The sequence below is a fragment of the Halichoerus grypus genome, chromosome 7 (assembly GCF_964656455.1).
Source record: "Halichoerus grypus chromosome 7, mHalGry1.hap1.1, whole genome shotgun sequence".
Taxonomy (NCBI): Eukaryota; Metazoa; Chordata; class Mammalia; order Carnivora; family Phocidae; genus Halichoerus; species Halichoerus grypus.
In genome coordinates, this window is record NC_135718.1 from 131,235,171 (window position 1) to 131,259,010 (window position 23,840).

At 56.1% G+C, this 23,840-nt stretch overlaps 1 protein-coding gene across 1 annotated transcript; it reads right to left on the minus strand.

The window, feature by feature from the left end:
- Positions 1–1,183: 1,183 nt before the first annotated feature.
- On the minus strand, positions 1,184–22,983 carry SLC41A1 (solute carrier family 41 member 1). The gene is made up of 11 exons (XM_036077231.2): positions 22,671–22,983; positions 19,908–20,954; positions 12,247–12,354; positions 11,057–11,128; positions 10,262–10,406; positions 9,986–10,132; positions 9,240–9,387; positions 8,330–8,409; positions 7,316–7,450; positions 6,853–7,001; positions 1,184–3,673 (listed from the first exon to the last, which is right to left on the minus strand). The coding sequence occupies exons 2-11, from the start codon at positions 20,280–20,282 to the stop codon at positions 3,488–3,490; spliced, it is 1,545 nt and encodes a 514-aa protein (XP_035933124.1). The 5' UTR covers positions 20,283–20,954; positions 22,671–22,983; the 3' UTR covers positions 1,184–3,487.
- Between the last annotated feature and the right edge of the window lie 857 nt (positions 22,984–23,840).

The following is a 23,840-nucleotide window of genomic DNA, read 5'->3' on the forward strand; positions in this document are numbered from 1 at the left end:
GAAGCTGAAAAAAAAAAAAAGGCTGCTGACTGAGATGAGTAATGTTCAGCATTTAGCGTATGCTGGTCGAAGCCGTCACACGTCCTGTGGCGGAAGTGTCCTGCATGGGCAGGGGGTCCCGGCAGGGGCTTTGGAGTCAGACAGACCTGGGGGCGCTGCACTGGGGCCCTGCTCTTCCGTATCTGACATCTCAGGAACACGGCTTTGTCACAAACGTGTGTCTGTGTGTGTCTCATGAGGCCCTGTTGTCACCCACTACCCTCCAAACTCCAGCCACACGGGACTCCCTGTGGTTCCCCAAAGCTCCAGGCTCCTTTCCCTGCTTAGCATATTGTTTCCTCTGCAAGATGCCTTTCTCTTTCCACTCTCTGCTAACTCCTATTCCCCTTGGCTTCTTCCCAGACTTCCCTGACCCTCAAGACTGGGTTAGGTGTCTTTTCCATCTGCCTGCTCCCCTAGCCACCCTCCGTGTACCTCTGTGGTCATCATATTGACATTGCCTTGTCATTGACTGATCCCCCACCCTTTAAATATGGACTAGTATCTTGGGGTTTAGTGGGTGCTAGGCACAGAGCTTGGTGCTTTATGTGCATTCCCTCGCTGAAGTCTCCTAGCAATTGTAGGAAAGAGGTATTAGTGCAGATAAGGAAAGCCAGGCTCAGAGAGGGTACAGGATCCCCTAACATCACACGAGGGCAAGCAGAAGATCTGGGATCTGAACCCCGGGGCCCGTCTGACTCCAAAGCTTTTGTAAGTCATTGTAAATTTCTAAGGGCTTACAGGGCTGAGCACAGTGAAGGCATGTCCCCATAAGTACTCGACAAATCAGAGCTGTTATGGTTTTAACCCAACCAGATGGCAAGCCTCTGCAGGGAAGGAATCTTACCCCACAGATGCTTGCGCCCCTCAGCACGGTACCCCGACCGAGGCGGGCTCAATGTGCGGAAGGCAAGGACACCGCACTGGCTTCTGGTCCATGTCCCAGGGCACCACTCATTGTTGCTCAACAAATGACTGACGTGTGTTGTTGTTTTTTATCACACATCTCTATTTAAGAGCTGTGTCCTTTCTGGTCATGCTCTGGCCCCTTTCCACTTCTGAGTGAGGAGGAGGTGGGACTCCAGAGGGATGCAGAACCACTGAGGCTGCTTTTGGGTGAGACACAGAGGAACCAGCAACCACCTAAATAAACGTCCTCTTTATTTTACCAAATATAATTTATCAGTTACGTTGACATTTGTCAATTCAGTTATAGTAACTATAAATAATTCTCTTAAGACACAGTTCTGTAACTTTTTAAGGATACAAGAGTAAACCAATGTTGCTCCTTGCAGCCAGGCCAAAAGTACATGCAGTCTGTGCAATCGGGGAGAGGGGAAAAGAAATGAATCTTCCGTGAAAGTCCACTTCATTTTCTTTCCCTCTCACCCCGTGGTCCTCCCTCTGCTCACACACTCGGGGCTTGGGGCACGCCCACCTTCCTGTTTTTTCAGCAACGGAGGAGGCTCCAGGTCTCCAGGAGAACACAGGGGGGCACAGCCTCAGGGGCAGGGGCGCTGGTTTTGGTGCCTGTACAAGAAGAGTGTGTGTGTGCAGATGTGTTGGGAGGTGGAGGGCAAGCTGAAAGAGGGCCTGAGGGAAGAGCAGAAACAAGCCTGGGCTGGTGTTAATGAACTCTGCCAGCCCCGGCCCCAACTACATAGCCTCTACCATTCCTTCCAATTCGAAGACTCCAGAAGGTGGCGTGGGTGGAGTCTCTGGAGGTCCCAGCCAAGGTCTCAGGATGAGGCGTGGGGCTGGGAGGAGCGAGGGTCACTGCCTAGCCTGCCCCTGGAGGTGGGCCCTTTCCACTACAGAGAGGAGGGTCATTGGGGAGGCCGTGCGTGGAGAGGCTAGGAAAAAACCTGCATCCGAACGCTCAGATTGGCACACATGCGAGTGTGGACAGATTTCTGATCTGGTCAGAGCAACGGGGGGGGGAGGGGGGGACGGATGCAGAGGCTCCAGTGTTCCCCGAAGCTTGCACTGGGCAGAGAAGAGCACGGCAGCCGGAGACGTCCAGCCTACTAGGTCTGAACCCTCTTTCGGGTGGCTGGTGGGGAGAGAGGGAGGGAAGAAAAGGTGAGGAAGTGTAGTTCAGGGAAATGAGCTGGTGCTGGAGCGACAGGGCTGGGGGCTCTCACTGGGGTCGGCACCGCACAGAGCTGAGATTGCGAGGCAGAACCTGGCCTGATGACGCAGACACTTCTAGCCAGGCAACTTTCTGCGTCAGGTCGGAAGGGGCGCAAGGCCTTTGTATCTGGGGAATGAGCTGAGCGGAGAGCTGTTTCCCTGGCCACTGGCACGGTACCTACCCGCGGTAGGCACCGTCACGACTGCTCAGGGGAAGCCTCAGACCATGCCTGCACAAGAGCCCCTCTCGGGGAGGCGGTGTATTTGTTGAATGGGTGAATGAGGGCAGAAGCCAAGACAGAGGAAACCTGCCGTCCACAGCGCGGCAGCGGGAGTGATCTCAGGAAGTGATGGAGACTAAAGTGACCACATAAAATGTCCTTGGTGGCAGTGAAACACCCCTGGTTGCCCTCTGCCTCCCAACCATCCTCCACGTACTCGCTCCCTGTCCCTAATCTCGGAACCCAACCTCGCAAGCTCTGGGAAAGGTGGTGTTGAGAAGCAATGAGACACGAAGATTGAACAGAGATAAACAATCGGTCCTCTGGGCCCAGGGAGGATGTAGATCTTGTTAAACCTATTGGTGGACATGGGTCAACAGAGACCAGGCTCCTGCTCATTTCTTCCCAGATGTGACGATCAATGGGAAAAAGATCAAAGGGAGGGGTTGGTAGTGTTTATCAGGCAATTGGGTAAGGGATGTGTATACAATTTGAATGGTTAGTCCACCTCACTGTTTTTGGGACAGAGGGCCGAGGATAGGGCTAGGGTTACAGGGGGCCAGAAGCAGCTATCTTCTTACTAGTGCTTTGAAGTTGGTCCATTTTTAGAAAAAAGTGTGTGTGTTTTAGGGGGATGGGGGAGGGAAATGATACTCATCTCTCTGTTCAATCAAAAAGAAAAAAAAAAAGAGAAAACAAAAACAAACCCAAAAAAACCAGAGCCCACTCACAAAGGGTTTCTCATTAGGGCCATGACTGAGTTTGCTAAAGCTAAACCAAACGTCCCCAGATCCTAGATGGAAACCCCTGCCCCAACCCACCTCACCTGGAGGCACCCACCATGAAATTGCACTTGGTGATTGTCTCAAAAAATCTACTTGTACTGCTTATCTCAGTTCATCTGTCCTGTCGGAATTCTTGCTATACAAACTTGGCTCAATGTATAAAAATTCCCATTGAAAATAATGAGAATTCAGTATCAAAGTGAAGTCCTAGAAAGAGGTGGGAGTGTGGAGTGGGGTGGGGGAAGGAGAACGAAAGAAAAAATTCGAACAGAAAGTGCAGGGGGTAGGGGGAAAGGTTGAGTGACCAGGCTAGTCCCCGACATCTGTGTCTCGGTCCCCAATGAGCCAGAGGACATGGAAGCTGAGTGCTAGGAGCCCAGTGCCAAGCAGGTCCCCCAGAGCGGTCAAGTACGGGATGGAGAAGTTGTCTGGGTCCAGGCCCCGGCCCCACATCCAGTGCACCATCCAGTCTGCGATGTACAGGAGAATCAGCACCTGGGGAGACAGAAGGGCCCGGCCTATAGCCTTCCCCTCTCACCAGGGGGAGCCAGAGGCCACAGGATAGAGCACATTCATTGTATCCCTGGGGAATATGCTGCGGTGGTTCATCTTGCCACCCCAGCCACCCCTTTATGTTCCTCTACTGCACAGTCACCGCCTGGAGCGGACCATCAGCGTCCCATGAGCCCTTGGTGGAGCATGATGCTGCTACTCCCAGGACCTCCCCCAACAGCATTACATTCTGCTCCCAAATTGACCAAGCGAGGGACTACCTAATCTAAGTCCTACTTATTGCAGCAGTTCAGCCCTCTTGCCTCTAATTCTGGGTCATCCTATTCTTGGGTCACTCCAGTGCCTGCCATGTGGGCCTCTGCAGGAGCCTGGCAGGGGGCTGGGGCCTGGAGCTTGCTTTTCACACAGGGATTTCTCCTCGGAGCAGAGCGGAATAAGGACAGTGTTTGAGGCTGCTGCCGGCACAGTTGTCTGAGTAACAGTCGATTATCCCAAGCTAGCTTCCTCCTGACCCTTTCCATTCTGCTGTTGTGGGCTCAAACAATGCAAGTCTAGTTTAACATGAGCCCTAGCAAAATAGAATTACGAGTAAGTCAGCCGAATAGAAAGCAGAGAGTGTGTATCAACGCAAAAGACATTTTGGATTATCTGCTGCTTTATCTGTGCCCTTCCTTCCCTTCCATGTCTACAGATCAAGAATGATGTCGATTAGCCCTTTGCTAGTGGGCGCAGGACCAGTAGCATCAACAACAGCTGGAAGTGCGTTAGAAATGCAGAATCCCGGGGCGCCTGGGTGGCTCGGTCGGTTGGACCTCTGCCTTCGGCTCAGGTCATGATCCTGGAGTCCTGAGATCGAGCCCCGTGCTGGGCTCCCTGCTGGGTGGGGAGTCTGCTTCTCCCTCTCCCTCTGCTCCTCCCCAGCTCATGCTCACCCTCTCTCTCTGTGTGTCTCTCAAATAAATGAATGAAATCGTTAAAAAAAAAAAAAAAAGGAAATGCAGAATCTCAAGTCCTGCTCTTGATCTCCCAAATCAGAATCTGCACTTTAGCAAGACTCACATACACTTTGAAGTTGGCAAAGCACTTGATCTGGAATACCAGGGGAGAGTGGGCAGGCCTGCATCTTCTCTACGCTCAGCACCAGTCCTGACATCTGGGCTCCCTAAATGACCGCATCTGCGTGAGAATGAAGTGCTTTCTACCGGTAAATCTCCAACACAATCATTTGGGAGGGAGGTTTTACTCTTGACTGTACTTTGCAAAAACTGTGGTATGCAAATTCTGCCCGAAGAGGCTCAGATGCAGGAAATGGAGACCTTGGGGGATCCTGAAGCCAGAACTGATACCTAATTTTAGGCCAGCTTGGTGGTTCTCCTGTCTTCTCCCCGAGGCCGCCAGAGGCTCTGGTTCCAGCACCCTTCATGCTGCCCCTGCCTTGCACGCAGCTGCCTGGTGCTCCTCCCATGGCCTGCCCCCGGCCCTGCATGAGGGCCAGCCCCCCATCGCTTTGTGCCCTTTCCAGCAGCTGCAGAAGAGTCCCACATAAAGAGTGTGGCCCGGAGGACTTTGGGCCATGCTCCAGGAAGAGCATGGCAGCAGCTCTCCCCTCATTGCAGCGTCGTCCCAGGGACACATGGCTGAGCCGGAGGGAGCAAAGCGATCAGGAAGAACCTCTCTAGGGCACTCAGTGCCCTGCCCTGGCCTGCCGCAGGCCTAGAGAAGACCGCAGAGGTGAGAGGGGGAGCCCAGGGCTAAGCCCCAGCCGCAGGCCCCGGGCATCCCCGCCTCCGCTTTCCCCACCGAGGGCACTTAACTCCTCTGTGCAGGGGAGTGCACAGCAGGGCAAGAGCATGTGGCTGGTTCTCGGCCCAGCCCTCGCCAAGACGTCCCAACACACAGCCTTTTTAAGGTTTGGGGTGAGAGGCTGGAGGACGAGTGGTCACCCAGAGGGGACTGGTTAAATGAAATTAGGTACATCTACAGGGTAGAAGAACGCAACCATAACAAGTCAGGGTGCTCTTCCCTTTATGTACAGACGTGGAATGATGTCTAAGATAAACTGTGCTGTGAAAACACAGGGCGTGGACAGTGTGTAGAGTATGCTACATGCGTGTAAAAAAAAAGGAAAACAAGAAAAATTATACGTTTGCTTGAATAAATATAGAAGAGGCTTGAAGGATATACAAGACATGGACTACATGGACGGCCGGGAGGAAGAGGCTGGGTGGCAGAAAGAGGGCGGGAAAGAAGAGCTTTCACTGTGAACCTTTAAAAAGTTTTGAACGATGGGACTGTTATTACCACTCAAAAGTCAAGTCTATGGAAATTGACAATGTCTGATAGGGCGAGTGTGGCTCCAAGGGGAGCGTGGGAGGAGGGCTCATGAGGAGGGGACAGTTCTGTGTCTTGACCGTGGTGCTGGATGAACGGATCGACACGGGACAGAACCGCACAGAATTACATACACACACACACACGCACACGCACACACACATGGGTGTGTGTAAAACTGGTGTAACTGGAGTAAGCCCCGTGGATTGTTCCGACGCTGACTGGTTGGTTTTGTGATTGTACTGAGTTATGTGAGATGTTACTGGTGGGGGAAACCGGCTGAAGAGTACATGGGGCCTCTGTGTCCATAAATTATGCAACTTCTTGTGAATGTATAATTCTTTCAAAATAAGAAGATGAAAAAAAAATGGGCTAACACTACAAGGGAGAGAGTGGATTGTATCACGGAACGGCAAGGCTGGACAGGATCCTCCAGGTGACCTAGTGTGGTGTTTTGACACTTTTTTAAGTTGTGAAACCCTTCATTCAAATGACATTTTCTAAGGAAGCCCCAGCATGCAAAACACCCGAGAGGAGCTCTGTGGCCAGGCCAGTGGGGGTGCCCCCCAGGCCCACCTGCCCAGCACCCTACAACCACCACCTGCCTACAAACCACCACATTGGGGCCATTCCTCTCAAATGGCAAATGTATCCTGGAGGCTCAGAGAAGTAAAGCAACTGGGCCAGAGTCACACAGCACGTTGGTGACTCTGCCGGAACCACGGCCTGTTCTCCAGAGCCCCTGTCCCGTGTTTCTTGGCCACCCGGTCCCAGAACGAGAGGCGGCAGAGGGTGCGGCAGGCCCTCCCCGCGCTCCTGCCTGCCCGTACCTGGAGCAGTGCGGCTGTCATGTAGAAGAGGATGAAGATGAACGTGAGCGTGGTGTGCCCGCCCTGCATACAGCTGATGGTGTAGAGGAACACCAGGTGTCCTGGAACCACAAGGAGGAAGAGGACTCGGGCCGAGCGAGAATTCACATCTGGGACCAGGGGAGAGAGCGGGGCGTGGGGGGGAGTGAGGAGGAGGAGCCCTGGCCCCAGAAGGCCTTTCAGGCCAGAGGTGCCCCACTCCACCCCAGGACGGCAGGTGGCTGATGGTCTCTACCGCTCCACCCCGAGGTCCCCAGCCCCCATGGCGTCCGCGGAAAGGACAGTCTTCCTGCCTGGGATCTGCTCTCCAGAGAGCTGGTGTGGCCCAGCCAGGGCCCAGCTGTTTCTGAGGGGAGGTCCCCTCATTGTTGGCCCCCTCCCTCCAGGGCTGGAACGGACCAGGAGGCCGGGACTCTGTCATTACCAGGACTGAAGAAGGTGGTACAAGGACTGGGGCAGCGGCGAGGGGCTTGCTCGGAGTTCTCCCCTGGCATCCCATTCATGTGCAGGAAGGTGGAGATGCGGCTGGCCTGCACTGCCACCAGATTGCCCCCAACACCTGTAGAGTGACAGAAGCGCTGAGACGGGGCAGAGTGAGGCGTGGGGAGGGCGTGACACATTCACCAGTCCCCAGGAGAAGAGTGAGACTCCAAGAAGGAAGACAAAGACCGCCCCCCCCCAGGAAGTCTTCCAGGTTGCTTCTACCCTCCCGTCTATGGACACGTGGCCATCCCACGTGCCCCTAGGGGGGCTGAGAGTGCAGGAAGGGCACAGGCCGATCTGCACACGTAGGCAGCCTGTGCCCCCGCCGTCCCACACAACCAGGGCGACAAGGCCTTGCCCTGCCCAGCCTCTCTCCGCAGCTCTGAGCAGACCCAGGCTCCTGTGCTCGTTCTAGGAGCCAAGTTCAAGTGTCGGGTTTGAGCTCTGGACTCTGGTGCCTCTCCTAGGAACCGTGCTTGTTGCTGTTTACCCTCCCACCCCGACCTCTTCCCTGCTCTTCGCAGCCTTGCCTTGAGCTCTGAGAGCCTGACCTACAGACCGCATCACCCATGCTCTGCTGCTGGCTGCTCATCGGGTTTCAACAGGAGCCAGCAGGACACACTCAGAGAGGGTGGAAGGAGAGAGAGCTCACGTATTTTTTTCCTTATCCCTCTCTTTTTGGCAGTGGCTTACCCCTGTCAGGGGCAGAGGAGTGTTCTCTCTAGGCTCCTCTAATGTTATTTTCTCCTCTTGACCCTGGAGGACGAGGGCTTCCGGTTGTTGCTAATCTCTGGGTCCCTCCCCGGCTCCCCGCTCTGTGAGCAGCCCCTTTGATAAAGTCCTGAACTGTCTGAGCCGGATGCTCTTGCTGCCGGAGTCCTGACTGATACAAAGGCCCCACGTCCTTTTCTCCTGCCCCTCTCCTTTCCCCCGGCAGCTGATGCCAAGACCTCACCATTAATCACAGGCGTGAAGACAGCCATCCCTGCGAAGTTGGGGTCGGAGACAGTCTTGTCCAAGATGAGGCCTCCCACACTACACAGACAAAGACAAAGTGACACAAAGATCACCGACAGGTAGTATTCCAGGTCCGGGGATGACAGGCCCATCTGGCCTTGGGGAGCAAGGGGCTCCCAGGGGTCCCTTGTCTCCTAGTCCTTGCCTCCTTTGCCAGAACCAGTTGCTGCTTATAATATTGAGACTTGGCACAGCGCTCCCCAGAGCAAGCTGGTGGCATGGGGTCAGGCCCCTGCCTCCTGTACTGGCTCCCCCCCCCCCCGTTGGCTAGAGGAGCCCAGGGCGAGCAGCCCACAAGGACCGCTGTTCTGCCCACTCAGTATTTATTTCCCCTTGTGGCAACAGTACTGGGCTCTTTCCCAGGAACTACGTCTCTCAAACTCAGTCAGGTGACATTGCTCCAAGGATGGCTAGGCCCCAGCCCCATCCAATCAGAGCATCACTTCCCTGAGGCCACAGTGAGTCAGGGATAGCCATGTGAATGGATGAGAGCCAGTGAAATTCTCTGGCGGGACTCTGTGGAACTGTGAACTTCTTCCCCCCGGAGTTAGTATGAACCTGGAGCCATAGGCCATCACCCGGAAAAGCAGAGCCGAGAGATACAGAACATCGCAGCCCTGATGCCCCTGAATCCAGCTGTGCCGTTTTCGTACCCTAAGCCAGCGCATTCTGCTTTTCAAGGAAACCCACGTCAGATGGTTCTGTCACATGTGACAGAAGGACATGGAGCGGATACACTCTGGAAGGCGTTTCTAGGCTCTGTACCACATTTCCCGTCTCCAGGGCTCAATAGGGAGGCTGTGGCGGGGTGAGAAGGGGGTGAGGGTGTCCCAAGGGCCCAAGCCTACCTACTGATGGCCATGGCAATGATGACAGGCTCCCAGCCCGAGTACAACACCTCCCTTGTGGCTGGGCTCCGTCGGGCCAGCACCACCCAGACAGGCAGCAGGGCCACGAAGAAGGCGCACACCAGGGGGTAGATGTATTGCCAGTTATCTGAGGGAGGCAGAGACGACAGGGAGGTGAGCACTGCGGCGCCCGGCTCAGGCCTCCCCCGGTTCGGCCCCGGCCACCATGCTGGCAGATCAGCAGGAACCCCACACCAGGTGCCTGGATCATCAATCCTCCCGGCAAGCCCAGGAGAGGGGGGGCAGGCAGCCTTGTCCTTTGTGTAGATGAGGAAACCAAGCTGAGAGCTTCCCAGGCCTGGGGCTAATCAGGGGCAGAGACCAGCTTCTAACGTTCCTTGCTTGGAGCCCCAGAAATCCCTGTCTCCCCACCCCCCATGCTGCAAGCAGATTCCAGGCTTCAGCTCCTCTCCTTCAGCCTTTCACCTTTACTCCTCCCAGGCAAGTAGGAGTCCACAGGACCAGGCAGGAATATATTTCTCAGATACTTTCCCCTGTGCCCCTGCTGCTTTGCGTGACTTTGAGCCAAGCTCGGGGGCAGAGGGGGAGTTAGTACAAAACTGCGCTCCAACCACACGGTTAAGAACATAGGGAAAATCCTTACACCTTTGCAAACCCACTGCTGTCTCTCCCAAATCCCACCCGGGGGTCCACCCTGGTCACACCCTCAGTGGCCTCAGCCTCACCCCGCTCCAGGTAGAGTCCCCAGCTGATGCCTGAGAGCAGTGCCAAGGTGATGAGGTCACCCAGGCTGGCGGCAATGGGCGTGGCCACGTTGTCTGGGTTGATTCCAATCTTTCGAGAGCCAATGATGACTCCAATCATGATCATACCTGGGGAGGAAGGGGAGGGGCCGGGCGGGGTGAGAAGAGATAAAAGGGGTATCAACAAACAAAAGGAGAGACTGCAGGTGCCAGGCCCGGGGGGGCCCCCCCTCCCCCGCCCGGCCCTCCCTTCCTTACCCAACACCAGGGAGGCAATGAAGGCCGTGGCCACGCTGCCAGCACAGAGCAGGAAGGCGTGTGGGATACTGAAGTGGCCGTCAGGGATCCAGCCAAAGACGACGGCTGCGATGGACGCCAGGAAGCCCACGACCGTGGCCTGCACCTGAGGCGGGGGTGCTTAACTCAAGAGAGCCCGGGGGCAGCGGGGTTCCTAGCGGGGGTGGCCCGAGCGCTGGGCCGGCCCTCTTCCCGGCTCTCTGCAGCCCCAGGAGGCAGGCTGGGCTGGACTGTGCAGTCCGCCCAGGCTGGAATGATGTCTTTATTTATTTAGTTTCACACCAGACACTGGGCCTGGGCAGCGTACCCCGCAGGAGCCCAGGACATGTTACTGGCTGAAGGAGCCAGTCATCCCCTCTGGGGACTGGGGTGAGAATCAGCAGAGCCTGAGCCTTCAGTCAGGAGACAAGGCCTGGGACTCGAGGGGGAAGACTCCCAGTCTGGAACCCGTGTCGCCTCACACGGAGATGGGACAACAGTGGCCGAGGACAGCCCAGCCCTCCCGAGTCCGATTCGTGGGAACTCGAGCCCAGTGGACCCCTGCAAGCCGAGGACTGACATGGGACCTGCTGGGGCCCTCCCCGTCTTGGCCGCTTGCCTGGGAAACTTGGTTACCTCCTAGAGCTGCTTCGGGACAGGCCAGCTCGGCAGGATGCTGGCGCCTCGCTCACAAGCTGGCTGGGGCTGAACTCAGTCTTTCAGATTCCTGACTAAGGGGGAAGCTTAGCCCACCCTCTCTGGTCTCGGCTTTCTTACCTGGATGAGGGCCATGTTCCCAGTGATCATCCGCCAGAGCTCCTTGGGTGTGTCCATGTGCCCAATGTTGGCCTGGGAGAGGGGGGGGGGGGGCTGGAGCTCCAGGCTGGGAAAGGCCTGCGGCTCCATCTGTTAGGACCCTGCCTGGATCAGGAGGCAGTGAGTGGGGTCTAAGACGCTGGGACCGGGACATAACCCCCAGGGAAAGTGAAGCAGCATTAAGGGGGCCGGAAGAAGGAAGGAGCTAAAGAGCCTGAGCTCCTGCAGCTGGGCGGGGGCGGAAAGGGGGCTCCCAAGCCAGCCCCCTCTCTTCTCCTTTTCTCAGGACAACTGCTGAGCAGAAGCAGATTCCGTCCCGTGGGCTGCTCATCTGGGAAGCCCATTTCCACATGGGTCAGAGGGACCCGATTGCTGGCTCTGAAGCCAGCTTCCCATTCTAGGGCAGGAAAGGTCAGCTGCTGGTGTGGGACTGAGGCTGCCAAAGGGTGTGGGAAGAATGAGGTGGCACGGGAGTGGGCCGGAAGTCAGGCAGGGTGGGCAGGCTGGACAGGCTGCCACTCTCTCTGCGGCCTTCTCTAGACTTGTAGCCACAGGGGCCATCCCTGCCACCCGGCTCCCCTGGCCTCCCGAGTTTTATTGCTTCCCACCTCCCACCCCATGGCCCTGTATCCGGTTCAGTCTCTGGGCCATCACGGCCGATCTATGGGGCTGTGGGCAGGGAGAGTGATAAGCAGCCCCCTCGCTGTCTAGTCCCTTAATGAAGAGTAAGCTGCCATGAGGGAAAGGGAAGGGGATGGACGGGGGGCTGGGAAGGCCTGGCTCTGCTCCTGCCCAGCTGCAGAGTAGGGCTGGAGATCAGAGGAGGCCCCCATCTGTGCAGGTGGAGGGACCAGCATGATGCTTGCCTGTCAAAGCTGCACAAACAGTCACGAGGCGGGTTGCGGAGCAGGGGGTGAGGCAAGAGTCCAGGGACGGCTGGGACATCCAGAAACCGAGCCTGGGAACCACTCTGGGCAGGGAGCCCCTGCCCAGGAGCAGGACACCCAGGCTGGAATCTCCCTACACCTTCCCACCCCAGCCCCACACTCCAGGCCTGGGCGCTTGGGAAAGGCCTGCAGTGATCTCTCAGTCTGGCTCTGTGCTGCCCCAAGTCTTCTGTGTGTCCCATGCTTCCCCGCCAGGACACTCACTGCAGTGGACAGCCTCGATGCCAGGGTCATTTCCAGGTTCCCCTTAAGCCCCAGCAGTGCAGGCACCAGGATGAAGACCTCTGTCACCTTCTGGAAGACTTCCCAGTGCTACAAGGTGAAAACAGAACCCAGGAATTTCAGTGCCCCAAACGGCTGGCATCAGGTTGAACAGAGAGTCTGGGATCAGAGGCTTGAGGAGGAAGCGGAATCAGCAGGGCGTGAGCACGCCAGCGCCTTTTCTCCAAGAATCCTGGACCCAAACCAAGACCATGGTGCTCCAACAACACAGCCCCCCCTTCCTGCCACCCAGAAATGGGGACACATGGAGGGGCTCATCCAGGCAGGAGACCCCAGCCTGGCTTCACTCCCCCTGCCTGCTTTCTGGAGGTGAGGGACAGGAGGTGAGGGCCCACACGGCTGTCACCCCAGGCTGGCTTACACGCCAGAACTCCTTTGTGATCCCCCCTCAAATAGCAATCCCCAACCTCTTTGCCTTCAGTCCAGTTTCTCCGTGGCCTCAACCTTGGGTGGTGTTGTCTCAGCTGTTGAGAGCTGGGCTCCATGGGGCTGGGGCTGAGGAGATTAGAGTTTGTTTGGTTTCTGTGTCCAAGGGCTTTGGGCCTCAGCCACAGCAACTCTCCTCTTCAATAGGCTCTGAATTAACACCAGGGCCCCCAAACCTCTGCGTGCTGGTTTGCAAGAGGCTTTTTATGTCTCCTCTGCAGTCCCTCACCCCACATACCTCCCCCAGGCTCTCAGGAGAGGCGAGGGGGATATATACTCACTGCGGGATATATCCCCTGCAGGAAGAGCAATGGACTAGGGGTCAGGAGACATGGGTTCTAGTCCCGGGCCTATCGGGCTTGGCTCTCCCACCAGCTCCTTCAGCCAAGAGCTCTTCGGTGCCGACTGCGTGCTAGGCTGCTTGTAAGCACTCTATGTTGTACAGTTTCTCATTTCGACCGATCAACAGTCCACTCAGGTGGGGGCTATCTTTATCCCCATTTTGTGAATGAGGAAAATGAATTTCAGAGGGCACTATGCTTGTTCGTGCTAAGTGGGAAAAACCAAGGAGCCAGGATTGGCTATTTGAAAGCTACTTATTTGCAAGTGAAATCGAAGACTGGCAAAAAAGCCTGGGTTTGCGTCTCCCTGCCCGGCGCTAACTGCCACATGGGTTCCTTTATTTGTTCTTTATTTGTTTTAGAAATGGTTTGGAGAGTGAGGAGGGGGCAGGTGGCCAGGCGGGCATATGGAGGTTGACGAGGGGGTCATGGTCAGGAGGCAGAGCGCTGTAGGTGTGAGGACACCGGACTGAGAGCCTTGGGTCTCCTACAGAGACCACAGGGATGGGCCTCATGCTACCTCCCCAGTGTCCTCCCCAGCTGGTCCCCGGACGAGCCTGGGGACCTCAGACACACTACGGGGGCCTCAAGCTCCCGACTGTAAAATGTACAATTCAGGGGCCACGTCGGAGGGTCTCTAAAGGCAGTTCCAGCATTGACACTCCATAGTTAAGAAGGAGGACGGCTGCAAATCAAACCCACAATGAGATTTATCACCTTATGCCCATCAAGATGGCTACTACAAAGATACCCCAGAAAGCAACAAGTGTCGGCAAGGGCATGGAGACACCCGAATCCTTGTACACTATTGGTGGGGCCACAGAACGCTCCATTGCCTATGGAAAACAGTAGGGAGGGTCCCCCCAAAACTAAAAATAGAACTACCATATGAGCCAGCAATCTCACTGCTGGGTATATATCCCAAAGAAGCAAAAGCAGAGTCTTGAAGAGATATTTGCTCACCCACGTTCCTAGCAGCATTACTCACAATGGCCGAGAGGTATAAGCAACCCAGGTGTCCACCGATGGATGAATGGACACACGAAAGGTGTATACGTCCAATGGAATGGTATTCATCCTTCAAAAGGAAGGACCTTCTGACCTGTGCTACAACATGGATAAACTTTAAGGACATTATACTAAAGTGAAAGAAGCCAGTCACGAGAAGACAAATAGTGTATGATTCCACTTATATAAAGTATCTAAAGTCGTCAAATTCATAGAAATAAAAAGTAGAATGGTCGGTTGCCAGGGGCTGGAAGGGGATTTAGTGCTTAGGGTTTCAGTTTTGCAAGATGAAAAGTTTCAGAGCTGTTGCACAACAATGTAATATAACAACTACCAAACTGTACATTTAAAAATGGGTAAGGTGGGGCGCCTGGGTGGCTCAGTTGGTTAAACGACTGCCTTCGGCTCAGGTCACGATTCTGGAGTCCTGGGATCGAGTCCCGCATCGGGCTCCCTGCTCAGCGGGGAGTCTGCTTCTCCCTCTGACCTCCCCCCTCTCATGTGCTCTCTCTCATTCTCTCTCTCAAATAAATAAATAAAATCTTAAAAAAAAAAAAAAAAAAAAAAAAAAAAAATAAAAATGGGTAAGGTGATCAATTTTGTTATGTGTTTTTTTAACATAATAATAATAATAATAATAATAATAATAATAATAATACAAGATGAGCAAGGAGTATCAGAGGGGACCAGGGCTAGGGCCAGAGACCTGGGGAGGCTGGACACCAGGAGGGCCTATAAGGTAAGGATTTTTCTTTTCCTGTCAGAAAAAGAGAAATGTGTTTTGTTTGTGTGCGTGTGTGGTGGGGAGAAGTCCATACCAGGACTCTGGGGGAAGGGCGCCTCTCCTTAGGCCTAGAGCACACGCTTACCTGAGCTCCTGGTCTGGCCCCTCACAGGCGGAGGGCTTAGGACTCTCTTTAGGGGAGCCCCTCTCTAAGACTAAGGATGGGAAAGAGTCCCCCCTGCCCTGCTCCCTCTTTCCCAGCAAGTTGCCGAGCTTGGAGGTAACCGCAGGAAGAGGCAGGCCCTCGCAAACGCTGGAAGGATGCGAACCCCTTGTCACTCCCGAGGTGCCCCGAGAGAAGGCAGCCCCAGCGAGCCCCATCCAGCCTGGAGGAACTCGGGCACTGTTACTCTCGGACACGGCTGGTGCCTACCACTGGGGCGCCAGTTCCCTGCAGACCCAGCCACACGGGGCTGTGCCTCATCCTTTCTCCCCTAAACCAGACAAACAGCTCCAAGGAGGCGAAGACTTCCCTCAGCTCCCCTCCCCTCATGAGGGTGGCTGACTGGGGGCTTTCAAAGCTTCTCTCAGAGCACAGCCTCATATCCCCTCCTCACTGCAGACCACCTGCCCCTCCCTCGGCTCGGCGTAGGTAATGTATATGGGCTCCCGGAGTCAAGGAGCCTGGAAAGAGATACGTTAAGTGTATGCATGGAATACTGTCTAAATTGTTTGTAAGGAACATTGTTTGTCTTTGTGATTATTTAAGAAAAAGAATGTAGGAAGCGCAGCTAAGCCCCTCTCAGCACTCCCAGGGCCCTCTGCCTCCCAGCACACACGTTAGCAGGACCAAGAAGGTATAGGGTTTCAGAGGTGATGAGCTGAGAGACAGACAGGCAAGGGGAGCAAGCCACCACCATACCAGCCCCTGTGCAGAAGTCTTCCCAGCCCACACAGAATTCAGCCTGGGATCTCACACCACCTGACCAGCAATCCCAGCAACGCCCTGAGCCGGCACGTGGGTCAGAGTAGCCAACTCCTACACACATACTTTCTTCACCCACAGAACCTTCTCAAAGAGGCAGCTCAGGCGGTGTCTCTTTCTTCCTTTGGCCTAATTCAGGCCCGTCCTGTTCGTCCTGGCTGGGAGTGCCCGCCTGCCCCCGAAGTCAGACCTGTCAGCCAGCCTGCACCCACGCCTTCCTGCTCTGCGGGGGATAAAAAAGGGAAGCACTGCCCCACTTGGCAGGGGGAGGGCGTCCACAGACAGCACTGCTTTTTAGAAATGCAGCTCCTCTCCCCTGTCTTTCTCCGTCCTTGACACGGGCTGCTGTTGGGGGCTCATTGGGCTCTGTTATCCCGGGAGGTGAGAAATGAGACTGTTCCCCCCACACCCCAAAATCATCCTGATTCAAAGCGATCACCCTAAATCTCGTACCTCAGCGGCCTAGCCGGTACCTCTCCCCCGTCCTTCCCTCTTGCCTCTTCCATCCCTTACCTCCTCCAGCCTCATATACTGACTCCTGCCTGCTTTCGAGTATTCTGCCCTGAGCTCTCCTCCCCCCACCCCTCCCCGCCCCCAGACGGTAGAAGCAGGGAGGAAAGTCACAGCCAGGAAAAGTTGGAATCAAGATATTAAGAAGATGAAAATCCCTAGAGGTAAGCTCTGAGCCCCAGGCTGTGGGAGGACCCCAGAAGCTGGGCTGGAGTTGAGCTTTTGGGGTGAGGACTGAGTCCGATCACCTGTCTGAGGCTTTCCCCCTCTGCAGGCATCCCAGGTGTCCAAGGAGGAGGGCCTCAGGGCAGCGCCTGGGTATTCAGGGCTGTACAAAGTGTGAGAAAGGAAGTGGTCAAGGAGGATGGGATCCGAGAGTCCCGCCCAGGAGGGCCGGCAGCCCTGGGAGCAGGCCAGCCAGGGAGGATGCCTCTTTCCCCTCCCCTCCACTTTCATCTTGGTAGACTCTTCCATATACACAGCAGGGCGGAGAAGCTGGAGGAGGAGGTATTTGGGCGAGGGGGTTGTCTCCTTTCCTTGGGATCCTCAGCAAGTGAGTAGTGAGTTAAAATAATACCTGTCTTAACACAGTTGGCAATTCCAGGAAAGGTTGGTCCACCACCTCCTATCCCCCCTATCCCTCAAAAGGCTGACAGCAAAGGCGAGTGACTTCGGGGGCAGGCGGGCACTCCCAGCCAGGATGCAACGGCCTAGGACCAGACTTGGGGGGCGGGGCCCAGAGCACCTGTGGTAGATCCGTATCCAACCATATTCAACCCCCTCCAGTCCCAACATGGGGCCCAATCCTGCTTTCCTTCCTAAATATCATGGGAACTTGCAGCCACGGTGGGACTTTGGAGCAGATGGCTGTCCCTTTATCCTTTTTCTACTTTTGGCCAGTACACCAGCCCCTTATCTCACTGCCGAGGCTGGCTGTGCACGTTGACTGGGCGAGAGGGCAGATAAGAGGCAACAGAAATGACCTTCCAGAAAGAGACTGAGTCTTCTGCAGTAGTAGGGAAAGATGGGGGGTGGGGGGGGCCCTGGACCAAGGAGACATCCGCACCAACTCGGACTTCTGTTCCTTTGCTCTGAGATGCTGGGGACACTCTATAGCCCATCTCCTCCAGATGGCCCCAGGCTTTTAGGCACTCCCAGATTCTGTCCCACTGAAGGCCAGCTTAGCTTATGAAGGGAGGATGCAAGTGTGAAGCCCTAGAAATCACCCTGCTCCTCCTGAGTCTGCGATTGTCAGCCACCCCCCCCCCGGCCCCCCGGCCTTTGCTTCCCTGGATGTGGAATCAGAATCTCCCTGGAGTCCCACGTCCTGGTCTTTCTGCACCTGCACCCTCCTCCTACCCTGATATCTCTGCAGCCATCTGCAGGCCTGCTTCAGCCCAGCTGTGGCAGGAAGGTTGGGGGAGGGGGACAAGGACAAACCAACCATTGTCATCCACATCCAATGGACCCTTGCTCTGGGGTGAGCCTAAGTGCCACACTCAGGGCAATTGCTGGCCCTCTGTGGGCATGTTGGGCAGGCTCCAAAGGTCCCTACCAATGTCTCAGGCTCATGGGTGCGGGGTGGGGGTGGGGCAAGATGTCAGAAGCCTCTTCCAGCTCTGGAATTCTCTGAGTATGTGGGCAAGGGGTGGGGGTGGGGGACTGCTAAGGACCTTTGTTCTTGTCCACTTTAGAATATAACTCCAATTGTTCCAGATTCTGATCCACCCTGTTCTTCAAGGGAAGACACAGAGAGCAGACTCCTGCCTAAGCCTTTAACCAACTGGTGAACCATGGACATGGTGTAGGCCACAGAGGTTAACAGCACGGGCTCTGAGTCAAGATGACCGGGGACAAGTTACCTAATCCCTCTAAGCCGAAGGTTCCCTATCGACAAAATGGAGAGGATTATGGTTTCCACCTCATGGGCCCACCTCCAGAAGGGCCCAACAAGTGCTCCCTATTACTGTTAGTAGTATCCAGAAAATAAAACAACTGGAACGTGGCTCTATACCTCTTTGTAAGTACCAAACCAGAACCCAAAAACTCTTAAGAACGAGAATCAAGGCCACAGCGAAGAGATGGAAGAGTCTTATTTCTCCTCCTGCCACTAGGCCTCGTCACGGCCCTAGGAGGTGAAGCAGCCACTAGGGGGAGGAGTCCAAAGCCTCCTTCCCAGCTCCAGGCTGGCTTCCCAACCTCCATGAGGAACAACCCTGAAGACAGTAGGGTAGGGGAGAGGGAAGGCAGTACGAGGCACTTGGGCATGACATAAACACCATCCTCATTAGCAACAAGCTTCTCCTAAGGGCTCAAGTCAAAGTGGTCCAGGTGGACACTGTTGACGGAACCACCTAGAACCGACCACCCTCAGTTCCCTGGGACCCTGGCATAGTAACCTCCACCCACCAGCAGGCCTCTCTGCGTCACTGCATGCATCCTTTGTAGGGTTGGCCTGGCACCGGGGAGGGGATGCTGAGTTCCATGTCCTCCTGGGAGATTTCATGGTTAGCGACAGACTGGGAGGTCCCCAGGGCCAAGGCCAGATCTCCTCTGGTTTTGTATTTCTCCAAGTACCTAGGACAGAGCTCAGCACACAGCAGGAATTTGATACCTGCTAACGATTAACCTTGATAAACCTAGCGCCTCCGGGGTACCTCCACTGGGCTTGTCTCCCTGCACTTCAAAACCTTTTCCCAGGAAACAAGACTGGAACCTCTTGGACCTGAAGGTTCTGGGTGAGTCCTAACGTGCAGTATGTTACACAGCACATCCCTGGCTCTCAGCTTCCAGGTCCTGCCAATTCCCAGCCTTAACGCTCCCCAGTAACTCCTCAAACAGCCCTCTTTGCCCAGGGCAAGTTCAGGAAATACAGGTGAGAAGCAAAGAGGAGAGAGAGTTCTGCCCAGGCCTGGTTACATTCTGTCCCCATTTACACCCCACAGTTTGCACTTCCAGGTCTTGCCATGCCAACGCCCCACCCCACTTCCTGCCCAAATCATGCATCAGATAGCATGTACCCACCCCCGGTTCCCCAAGGAGATCGTGCCAAGGTTCCAGGCAGATAAGCAACAGAGAATGCCTTTAAGAACCTTCCCACTTAATTTGAGACCCTCTTGGCAGCCGAACAAATTCCTGCCCAGCAGGGGGATGGAGGGGAGACTTGAAACTGAGCTTTCTATTGTGGGTATCCTTCAAACCCCAAGTGAAGGGAAAAGAAAGCATAAAGAGGAGTCCCATCTAAGTGTCTCCCCTACAGAGCTGGGCTCAAGAGGAACGCCCAGGAGGGATGGCAGGCAAATACCTCGTTCCATCTCTCCTCCTCCAAGCCTGAGCTCTGGAACAGATTCTGCTTCTGTTAAGCAATGCTGCCCTGACCACCTCCTCAGGGCTACTGGGCTTCCTCGAGGCTTCCATAGAAAGTAACTAGACCCAGAAGAAGTCGAGGACGTGATCCAAAGGGAAACGCTTCTACGAAGCAGCAGCTGCTTCTCACACGGAGGTGGAGAGAAAGCTCCAAGAGTCGGTTTCGCGGGAGGAAAAGGTAGCCCCGGGCTCATGGTCGAGAGCGGCCCTCCCCAGGTCCTACCTGCACGATGTCCAGCACCATGCCAGCAGCCACAGTCCCAAAGCCTGCCAGGAGGAAGGGGAACAGCACTTGCAGCCCGATGGAAAAGGAGGTCTCCTTGAGCGGGGAGGGCGGTGCGGGCCCCCGGTCCGTGCTGACGTCATCACTTTCATTGCTCTGACTCCCGTTCTCCAGCAGGGCGTCCTCCTCCCGGACCCCCTTGGCATTGGCCCGGGACTCAATCACCACCACCTCCACCCCGGCCCCATCAGGCCCCAGGAACTCTGAGGTCCCGGCCAAGGGCTCTCGCCCGGGGCCATCTGAAGAGCAGGGCGAGGGAGTAGGGCCAGTCCCGTTGAGCTGGTGGGCGTCCTTCGGCTCTGGCTTAGAGGACATGACGGGAAGGAGGAGGGGAAGGGGAACTTTCCTTTCTCTCTCCCTCTCTTTTTTTCTTCTTGCTTTCTCTCTCTCCCTCTCTAAGTCGGGAAAGCACTTAGTCTTGGGGTGAACCCAGGCTTGGGCGCCGCAGGACCTCTTCCCACGGCTCTCCGGCCCTACCAGGCGCGGCAAACGCTGGTCCCCCGACAGGCAGCCCCATCAAGCACTGAAGCCGCGAGCTGGAGGGAAGCTAGAGACCCCCCACCAGACTCCGCAGCCAGCCACTAGGCGAGCAGAGGCCTGACTCCGGCCGGCCAGCGCGGGGCCAGGGGGAAGTGTATCTGGCCTCTTAATCTTCTTTGGTTCTGAGCAGCAGGGTCCTCAGAGCAGGGGGCATCCAGAGTAGAAGAGCCCAGCTGAGTCTGGGGCGCCCTCTGAGGTGGCCCTTCTTTCATGAAAAGTAGCTTGAGTTCAAATCCTGCGGAAGGCAGCCTCGGCCTAGGGCTGCTGCTCGGGCCCGCGCCCCTGGCTGGGCTCCTTCAGCTTCCCACAGCTCCTCCGGCTCCGCTCGTCCCGGCGCACTGTCTGCCGTCCTTCCCCTTTCCTCCAGAGATTTCCTTCCTTCCTGGGAAGACCTTGTCCCGCCCCAAATCTCTGGTCCTTCAAGTCACGAGAATCTGTGTGGAACACCTGATGTGGGAAGGAAGAAGACAAAAAGGAGAATGTTATGACATGGCCAAGGACAGCTCATACCGGGACAACTTTCCCACAAGGCAGGCATAAAGGGTTTGCTCGTTTCCTCCTTCTTTTCACTACAACTACCCATTCCTGCCCTGTGACCTCTGGAGGCCCAGCAGGCGCGACCCCTGCCGTCCTCCCGCCCGGCAGCCCACCGCCCCACAGGGATCACCGCGGTAGTCAACAGCCGCGAGCTGGGGCCAGCCTGGGGATTGGGACCGTGTGGCGCAGGAGACCTTGACATCGTCTTCTCAGTGACCAGGGGTGGACAGGGATGTCCTGGGGGAGATCCCTTCTTGAACGCTCATTAAAAACCCAGGGTTAAGTGTGGTCTCCCAGTGGGGTCAGTTACAAATTCAGTCACAAGCTCCCTGCCACAAAGCACAGACACTCCGCTGCAGAAAGTGATTGTTTATAGTCACAAGACAGCTTGGCAAGACAAATAAACAGGGAGAATCTGATCATTAAATGAAAGTCTCCAGACCCCCAAACGCCCTAGCCCCCGAGAGGGGAAACAAAACAAAACAAAACAAAACAAAACTAGAAGGACTCCCTGGGCCATGGGGCAAGGCTGCCAGACCAAGGCCAAGAGCCAGAGGCCTACCCACTCCTGCCCTTGAGAGTGAGCAGTGTTACAAAAAGCTCAGACGCTGACTGGGATCCAGGCTTCTGTCTCTACTTCTCTCCCCCTGCTCCTGGCCCTGTGGGTTTGTCAGATAGGACAAGAGAGTTATCTCAGTTTGAAGGGGAAGAGGGTAAAACTATTGGTTATTATGCGAACATTGCAGCTCCCTAGGTTCACCCTGTTCCCCAGGGTTACTGAGAGTTGGATATAGTGGAATTCTAAAAAACAAAAACAAAAAACAAAAGCAGCAACTAAAAAAAAAAAAAAGTAAAACAAAGCAAAGCAAAATACAAAGCAGCATAAGCCAAAATGCACTTGCTCCCAAATGCAAGCGTCTAGCAGCAACAGCCCCGCTTTTCTTGTTTAAGGAATCCCCAGGCCCTGATCCCACTCTATCCCATTTCACCAAAACAGTTCTTACAAGGAAAAATAAATTTAAAGAGAATTTCCCTACGTAAGATGACCAAGGACTTAAGTATTCCAGACACACACAATTAGTCAACTCCAGTTTGGGAAAAGGTGATTCAAACTCCAGTAACTGACCCATGGGAATTGTTTTCTCTTTCTATGCGCTCAAGTCACACATCCAGATTCCCTTTTCCAATCTCCTTAAACACAGTCCCGTGGTTCTCTCAAAGACCCTCACTAGAGATCCAGAAATTGCCCTCAGGGCAGGAGAGAGTCCACTGCCCCTATGCCAGCAGTGTGTGCTAGAACTTGACCCTCCCTCCTCCTCCTGTCTTCCTGGCAGGCTACCTAAACTGAAAGGGGGCTCCCAGGAAGAGAAGCCAGTCCCTCACCCCACTCCTTCCACTAAAGAGACTTAGGACGGGCCTAAGGCCCTCGGATGAAAGAAGCAAAAGTGAACCAGGATACCCTGAGGAGGAACAAAAAAGACCCGTTTTAGTATCTGCAAACCCAGGGAGGGGGAGAAGAAACTGGGTGGCCTCCCCCGCCTCTCCCGCATTCAGACTCAGCAAATGCGCTGCGCGCCAGGGCTCCCGCCCTCCGCCACCCACCGCCCCAGACCCACCAGGACTGACCTGCCTCTCGCTTGGGAGGAAGGGGGGCGCCTGGCGAGTGGCAGCAGGGACCCGTGGTCTCGGGGGGTGCAGGGTTCCCCCTCTTCTCATCACTCCTCCTCGGCAGTCCTCCTCGGCCCCCGGCGTGCCCCCCTCCCCCGCACCCCCGGCCAAGGCGAGCGTCCAGCCGCGACACCCGGCTCGCTACATTTCGCCTCTGCGTTACAGCGAGGCCGCCGCTCCGCTTCCACGAGGGGTAGGTGACCGGGGAGAGCAGGATATACCGCCTCGGGCCCGGGCAGGGGGGACCCGGACGGGGGGACCGCGGGGCTGAACTCACTCGCCCCCAATCGCTTCTTGCCCGCGGACTTGGGCCCGACTGGTTGGCTGCTAGTGGCAAACGTGATCTGGGGCAGACTGGGTGGCACCCCCCCCCCCATCAAAAATAGGTTCGGGATGGACAACGGCAGCGGCCAATCGGGGGCCGGGCAGGGGGCGGGCTCAGCCTCGGCCCGGCCCCTTTCCTTCGCTTTGTGCCCGGGAGGCGGGGCGCCGGCGAAACGCAGTGCGAGGAGTGACGGGAGCTGCGCGCCGGCGGCCGGTGCTGCGAGCTCGCGGGTCCCCTCGCCCGGCGGCCGGCGACCCGAGGTTCCCGCTGCCCGGCGCTCGCGGCGCAGGGCCACCTCCTCCGGGGCCGCCCCGCCGCGCCGGGAGCCCCCCTCGCCCTTCCAAGGCGTGTGCGCCTGTGCGCGTTTCCTCGCGCATCTTGAGTGTTTCCTCCAGCCTGTGGCCTTCGGGAAGACCGGGAAGCGTCGGTGCGGAGCCAGCCAGCTCTGACCCCGCGGGCTCCAGCAGCCATCCCCGTGCTCCTTCCCGCGCTCGGCACCCGGAGAGAACCGTCCCCACCTCGTTCTTGGACACAGCCCCTCTCTTGTTGGCTCGGCACCTCGCGCTGCCTCCGGATCCCGCGTTCCTCTAAGCAAATGGCTCAGCCCTGACGGAACCGGCCTTAATAACGTCCCAGTTTTGGAAGGGGTGGGGATGGGCGGGCGGGAGGGAAAAGAGGTCAGACTCGCGCCTGGGGTCCCACGGGCACCACCTGAGGGAGGGGCGGGGGGTGGGGGGGAGCCTGGCTTCCTCTGACCCACTGATCTTGGTGGCAGCATAGGGGAGAGAAGTCTCCATCCCGGG

Bases quoted from the DNA above. Each gene is read 5' to 3' on its own strand.
- SLC41A1 (XM_036077231.2), bottom strand. From the start codon at position 20,282: ATGTCCTCTAAGCCAGAGCCGAAGGACGCCCACCAGCTCAACGGGACT. The intron at 10,133-10,261 runs GTAAGGAAGGGA...CTTCCTCCCCAG, and splicing joins CATTGCCTCCCTGGTGTTGG to GTATGATCATGATTGGAGTC. The intron at 8,410-9,239 runs GTAGGCTTGGGC...TTGTCTGTGTAG, and splicing joins ATTGCCATGGCCATCAGTAG to TGTGGGAGGCCTCATCTTGG.